This window comes from Rhynchophorus ferrugineus, unplaced genomic scaffold (genome assembly GCF_030347505.1).
Source record: "Rhynchophorus ferrugineus isolate W39M unplaced genomic scaffold, kcgeb_rfMv2 rfM10, whole genome shotgun sequence".
NCBI lineage: Eukaryota > Metazoa > Arthropoda > Insecta > Coleoptera > Curculionidae > Rhynchophorus > Rhynchophorus ferrugineus.
The window spans coordinates 172,945-180,182 of NW_027472589.1; the positions used below are offsets into that span (position 1 = coordinate 172,945).

At 38.3% G+C, this 7,238-nt stretch overlaps 1 protein-coding gene across 1 annotated transcript; it reads left to right on the plus strand.

The window, feature by feature from the left end:
* The first annotated feature begins 185 nt into the window (after window positions 1-185).
* On the plus strand, window positions 186-4,940 carry LOC143204262 (solute carrier family 53 member 1). The gene is made up of 10 exons (XM_076416805.1): window positions 186-608; window positions 1,499-1,882; window positions 1,937-2,080; window positions 2,143-2,260; window positions 2,314-2,684; window positions 2,747-2,894; window positions 2,964-3,158; window positions 3,212-3,381; window positions 4,165-4,301; window positions 4,362-4,940. Exons 1-10 carry the CDS (start codon window positions 540-542, stop codon window positions 4,621-4,623), a joined length of 1,998 nt encoding a protein of 665 aa, XP_076272920.1. The 5' UTR covers window positions 186-539; the 3' UTR covers window positions 4,624-4,940.
* The last annotated feature ends 2,298 nt before the right edge of the window (window positions 4,941-7,238 follow it).

The following is a 7,238-nucleotide window of genomic DNA, read 5'->3' on the forward strand; positions in this document are numbered from 1 at the left end:
TTCGTAAAACATATATATTAATTAATATGGCAATTCCTCTGTTGATCGAACAATTAAAACTTTTATTGACCGTATTAGCGGTAGCATGTTGTATAACCAACTAATATTTGCAATTTTTCTATTTACAATGACAATGGAATTTGATTTACTTAACATTCCTTTGTATCTTTATTACTAGGGTAATTAGATTACGCTCATAATTTCCTTTATAATGACTATGCAGTAGAAATAATAGCCTGTTTTTATCGGGACTGACCAACTATAACACATTTATCAAGCACTCCTCTATAGTCCTCGATATTTAAAATGACGATCCACAAGTGTCTGTCGAGAAGATAAAGTGACAATTTTGAATAATAAGGACACTTGAACTTGTAAATAGACACACGGTTCGTGTATTTGCATATTTTATTATGTACTGTTTGTTGAAATCATGATATAGGACCGAATAAAGCTTGACAACGAAGCGAAAACACACGGCTGTTTTTCTCACCGAGAAATAAAGTGTTTTTTTCAGTCCGGTGAATGTCTAGGTCAAGATGAAGTTTGCTGAACACCTGTCGGCGCACATAACTCCGGAATGGCGGAAGCAATACATCAACTACGAGGTAAATGCACGTTATCGTCCTAGGAATGCTGCACACTTTGATATTTTATTTCCCAAAGACAAACTCATAGCGAATCGATAAAGTAGGGTTAAGAATACCGTTTGACAAAGAAGAAATCACGGCTGATTGGAGTGATGCATATATACAGGATGTCCCTATCTTAACTAGGGAAATTATTTAGTACTCGAGTTGAAACCAATAAAATTAAAATAATAATATATTGGATGTAAATTTTATAGATAAGGTTTTCGAATCTGTGCTCTTAATTTTACTAAAGGGGCTAAATATTATTTAAGATGAAATCAATAAATATTGGATAGAATAAGAAATTGAGTGGGAATAATGTTTTTTGCCTCCGCAACTATTTATCACGATTTGAATAACTATTCTTCTGGTAATTTAATTTTGAACATCTCATAACATTATTCCCATTATTCTTTGTATTGTTTTTTTGCCACTTTTGTTGATTCTAGTATTCATTTCTTAATATATGTGTTCCTTTCTTTCTTAGTTTTATATATTCTTATTTCCACATTTGTTTATTTTATGCTATATTACCATTTGTCTGTCTTCATTTCCTGGTATTATGATACTTAGGTTAATTTCTCCTCACTGTTGGTTTTCAATTTTCTTTTTTCTGTGTTTGTTTTGAACATCATTTAAAATTTTAGTTTTTTCTTTGATCATGAATTTTTCTAGTTTTTGTTATTCTAGTTTATACCTTTTTTATGTTTTGGTAGTGTGTTATTACACAGTTTTTTTTTAATTAGGGTTAGCGTCGGTTTTCTTAGTGTTAGAGTCTTTTTCATTTAACCGGTATACCTATTCCTTCCAATAATTTGCCGGTATTAGTTTAATCGACGGCTAATTGAGTTTTTCCTAATATTAAGGAAATGAAGGCAATGCTTTACATGGCCGTCGAACAAGCCCCCTCGGCGGAAAGCGTCCACGCCGATGACGTGCGCAAACACTTCGCTAACTTCGACGAACAATTCTTCCTCTACTGCGACAAGGAACTGAAGAAGATCAATACCTTCTACGCGGAGAAATTGGCCGAGGCCACCAGGAAATATGCCACGCTCAAATCCGAACTGCAGGACTCGCTGGAGAGCCTCAAGATGGGAACGAAAAGGGACAGGAAGAAGCTCCCAGTCAGGAAGCTGCAGGACCTGAAACTGGCGTTCAGCGAGTTCTATCTCAGCCTGATTCTGCTCCAAAACTATCAGACCTTGAACAACACGGGGTTCCGTAAGATCCTCAAGAAGCACGATAAGGTAAGGACGGTATGGGTTTGGTAGGGTCGCAGGTTGGTGTTATCTGTGTTTCAGTTGGTTAACACGGACGTGGGAGCGAGATGGCGAGAGGAACACGTGGAGGCATCTCATTTCAACACCAACAAAGATATCGATAATCTAATTACGGAGACGGAGAACCTAGTTACCAATGATCTAGAGGGAGGAGATAGGCAGAGGGTGGGTACCCGACACTAGGTTGCCGGAGTGGTATTGACGATTTCTTGTTTGTTTGTTTGTAGGCCATGAAAAGATTGCGGGTACCCCCGTTGGGAGAACAACAGTCTCCGTGGACCACGTTTAAAGTCGGGCTGTTTTCCGGAAGCTTCATCGTTCTCCTGATAGCGGTCGTACTCTCCGGTGAGCCTTGAACATGGTCAGTTGGCCGGATGACACTGTTGTTGTTTTTTTAGCTATTTTCCACGACGGCAAGGGCGAGAACCTCAAGATCGCATTCCGGATGTACCGGGGCCCGTTGCTCGTGATCGAGTTCCTCTTCCTGCTCGGCGTCAACATCTACGGATGGAGGTCGTCCGGCGTGAACCACGTCCTCATTTTCGAGCTGGACCCCCGCAACCACTTGTCCGAACAGCACCTGATGGAACTGGCCGCCATCTTCGGGGTGGTCTGGGCCCTCAGCCTGATGACCTTCCTGTACAGTACCGCGTTGAGTATCCCCGCATATGTCAACCCCCTGTCCCTGGTTGTCATCATGCTGGTATTCCTGTTTAATCCCTTCAAGGTGTTCAGGCACGAGGCCAGGTTCTGGTTCCTGAGATTGTGCGTACGTATGACCGGTTCCACATCGAGCGGGCGCTGATATTTATGGTCAAACTCTGGTTTCAGTGGCGTATGTTCGCGGCACCCTTCTACCACGTGGGTTTCGCGGACTTCTGGCTGGCCGATCAACTCAATAGTTTGGTCAGCGGTCTCCTGGACGTGCAGTTCTTGGTGTGCTTCTATTTCACTAACGGAAACTGGATGGAGGCCAACGGTAAGCAAAGTTATCGCCGGTCAGACCGAGATTGATCGCTAATGAGGGGTTGTTCCTGTTCCCGATTAGATACTTCGTCGTGCATAGAGACCAGCTTCGTGATACGGCCTTTGGTTAACTGTATACCGGCGTGGATCCGTTTCGCGCAGTGTCTCCGCCGTTACTACGACACCAAAGAGGCCTTTCCCCATTTGGTCAACGCGGGAAAGTACTCGACGACATTTTTCGTCGTTATATTCTCCACATTGAAGGGGTACTACAAGGGTAAGCGAGATATATTCCTTGTCCGATGGTTTAGCGATTATTTACGTTACTAGGAGACTACACCTCCGTACTGGACAATCCGTACTACATCATGTGGGTGCTGGCGCAGCTGGTCAGTTCGACGTACGCCTACATCTGGGATATAAAAATGGATTGGGGACTGTTGGACAAGAACGCCGGAGAAAACCGGTTCCTCAGAGAGGAGATTGTTTATTCCTCTACGGTAAGTTTTCCTAATAGGTCGTTTTATAAGTTCCGTAATCGACAGCGCACGACACCTGTGAAGTTTCATATAGATCTGGCAAATGATCCCTATATTTGCAGCAATATGCAAGGTTGGCGTGTTGAAATCGTATCTTTATATCCCTATATATATATTGAATTGATGAATTGATCACAAATTTTCATACAACGTTGCATTTTAACTGAGGAATGTTATAACGCACTTCCGGCCAACAGGAATGGGGATTTTGAAGGGTTTTAGGTTAACTCTTTGTTACGTTACCATGGTAACTATTGTCGTGTTTAACCGTTGTTATGGAACAACTTACTATTTCAATTTAATCTTAGTAAACTGGATTAAAACAAATAAAAAAAAAACAAGGGGATTTCATATTATCAATAGCCATGAAGGATATTGAACGATTAAAAGGGAATTCGATTCAATTACAAATTTCCCATTAAACCTGACAAATTACTCATATTTTTTTCTCTAGTTATTTTCACTCATTTGTTTTGGAACGTGCCAAATTATTAAAATTTAAGTGTTTATCTTATTTGTTTTTGAAGAAATACTATTTTCACTCATATAAAAAGAGCACCAAATATAAAAATGGTAAAAAAAACACGACATTTTCAAGACTATATCGTATATAGGAAAAATTATTTGAATTGCAAAAGTAGTAATAGATAGTCTTGGAAGCGTATATTGATAGTCGTAAGGATTATCACTCCAGCCTTTGAGTCTATATTCTGACCAGACATAACATTAATACTCTGATTTCAGTTCTTCTATTATTTCGCCATCATCGAGGACTTTGTACTTAGGTTCACTTGGACTTTATCAATTTACTTAACCGAATACAAATACGTGTCTTCGGATATGATGACTTCCATCACAGCACCCCTGGAGGTGTTCCGAAGGTAAAATATTACAGAGGTTCGTTTTCCGAATCGCGCTACGTCACCGTTTCCCTTTCGTAGGTTCGTGTGGAATTTTTTCCGCTTAGAGAACGAGCATCTGAACAATTGCGGTAAATTCAGAGCCGTCCGCGACATATCCGTCGCTCCCATAGATTCCTCCGACCAGATCCAGATACTTCGGATGATGGACGACGAGGACGGCGTGTTCCACCGGGGCAAGAAGAGTAAAATGGCGAAGAAGAAGGACGACAAGGCGCCTCTGATACCCGACTCCACCATAATCACGTTCAAAAAGATCCCGTTGTCCGGCATTCAAGGGTAATCGATGCCTTTATTGATACATATCGTTGCCAAAAATAAATACCACCAAGTAAGATAGGAACCTATCGTGTGATATAATAGACAATAACGTTGCTAGCCTAATTGTTTACCATTCCGTTCGTTTTTAGTAATTATATATCTCGAATTGTTTAATTTTTAACTGTACGGTTTGCCATACTACTCTTAAACATAACATTCCATTTTATCTGCCTTTTTTTATTAGTACTTAAGAAAAAAGGTATTTTCTTAATAGATATTCTTTATATAGTGGATACGTTTTAAATATGCTATTGTATTTTAATAAATTCATTTACAAATGATAGTAATTATTTGTCCCATCATCCCATATCCTGTATTACTGCTAACATAAACATTTACAGTTTTCTCGATTTAGTTGTTATTTCGGCAATCACCCACTAGATGTCGGGTAGTGCCAGATGAACGATACTATATATTCGTAGAAAGAAAATTCGTCAATGTCCAACAACTTGGGAAATGAATTGATGCTAATTTACATTTGTGTATTTTTAACTTTCTCTTAACCTCATAAAAGGCTACTCACCTTCGGACAACGATATCAGATTAATAGCAGAATAAAGTTCAGACAAGGACTGCAATGGCAAAGAATAGGTACAAGTACAATCCCCGCCCCCACATTGAACTACTAATAATATTCTAATCTACGAATAGTGCCCTCAATTGTATCCCAAATACGACAGACTAGAGTATATAAGAGGAAAGAAGAGTGCTACCAGAAATCGATCTTAATGACAACAGAACAACCAGTCATTTAAGCAGAAAAAACACTGTCCTCTAGTCCTGGGTCAAACTTACGCCGCCTGCTAATTCTCCTCAAAGATAACCTCAAAATGTCATGATAATCTGACGTTTAGTTCGAAAGTTACATTGATTTTAGCGAAATGGTTTTTGTTATTATTAAAACAATCGGGACATTTGAAAGCAATGGTCAAATTGAACGAATTTCTTTATTGGCCACCGTATAGTCCAGATCGGGCCCCCAATGACTGTTCATGGATGCTCATGGGAAAGCAATCACTGTCGCCAAGGAATTGATTTTTTCGGCTAGTTAATAGCGTTATGTCGTAATTCTATTTTCGACCGCTAATGACCGTGGAAATCAACGACGAAACCTATTAATTTGTGGTATCAGCCGGGACGGTCTAGAGTTTTCCTCCGAGAAGACACGACATCGACGAACACGCGGGGAGAAATAAAAAATCCGGTCGCGCTGCAAATAAAAAAAATATTTATGTATTTCATCGTTTCGCCGGAGTCGGGGGGGTTGTTGGTCGGGGTAATATCGTTGTGTCTACAGGTACCAGTCGCAGGAGCCGATGCCCCATATTTTTCGATAGATTGCATAATGTGGTCATGCAATCGAAGTAAAAGGAACGAAGGGGACAATATCGAACGTTCGTTCTCCAAGCAACGCAACAACAGAACGATTTTAAAATCGTTAATTAAGAAATTTACGGGCACTGCCTCCCCCTCGACTTTTCGAAAGTATTATTTTATTAATATATTATCGACATACACTGTAATGGTAATTTAAAAAAAAGGTACCTTTTATTTTAAATATAAAAAAAAGAAAATTAATGGAAAAAAAAACAGTAGTTTTAAAAAGTACTCTTCTATATGACTTTGAAACACTCTGATAATATCTAGCGTTCTTTAGAAGTTTCAGACCTATTCTTAGAATCAAAATGAAGGTTTAAATAAAAAAAAATAGTCATTTTTTAATCAAATACTATACCATTGACTGCCGGAACACCCGAAACAAAGAATAAATAAGTTTTCATCCTTTGACATCTAATGCTTCAAGTAATTAGTAAAATTCTTACGTCTTTATTGTGTTATGTATCGATAAATAGTTGTTACATATGACAGAGTCATTTTAGACATTGGGAATAAAGCATTTATGCAAGTATATTGATCAAAAATAGCGTTCAATTGATCAAAATCATGTTCTTAAAATAGATACATGTTTTACTTTGTTAGCGGAATTTCCCTGACAATGACGTTTATGAAAGATCATATGTCATCTGTAACGTCTGACATTTGTCGAGTTCGGTAATTAGTTGATTTCAGTTTGAACTGAAGTGGTGAATACGAACAACAAAATATTTTTAAATGTAACTAAAACAACCATAGGGAAGAAATAATATTTTTAAGATGTATATTTCCAATCTCTTATATAGTTATTATTATTATTATATAACTTTGGTTCACATTTATAATTGTTGGTGTTCTTTGAAAGTTCCAAGGTCTATCTTTCAATAAAAGTTGTGATTCAAATAAATAAATGGTTCGTTTTATTGAGGTATTTAATTGACAATGACATTAGTGAAAGATTGTATGTCATATGTCACATTTGACATCTAATGTTGCGTACGGTAACTAGTTATAGTAATTTAAATCGTGTGCGCATTATTTGTCGTGGTAGAAATTGGAAATACAGTATATTTATCGAATACGTTAAAAGTCGTAAACGAGGAATAGAGGATACGTTCGCGATGTCGATGTGGTCGATAATTGATGGGCTCCAATGTCCTTAGCATGTCGGGACGTAGTTAATTCCACGAATTAAGGGACATT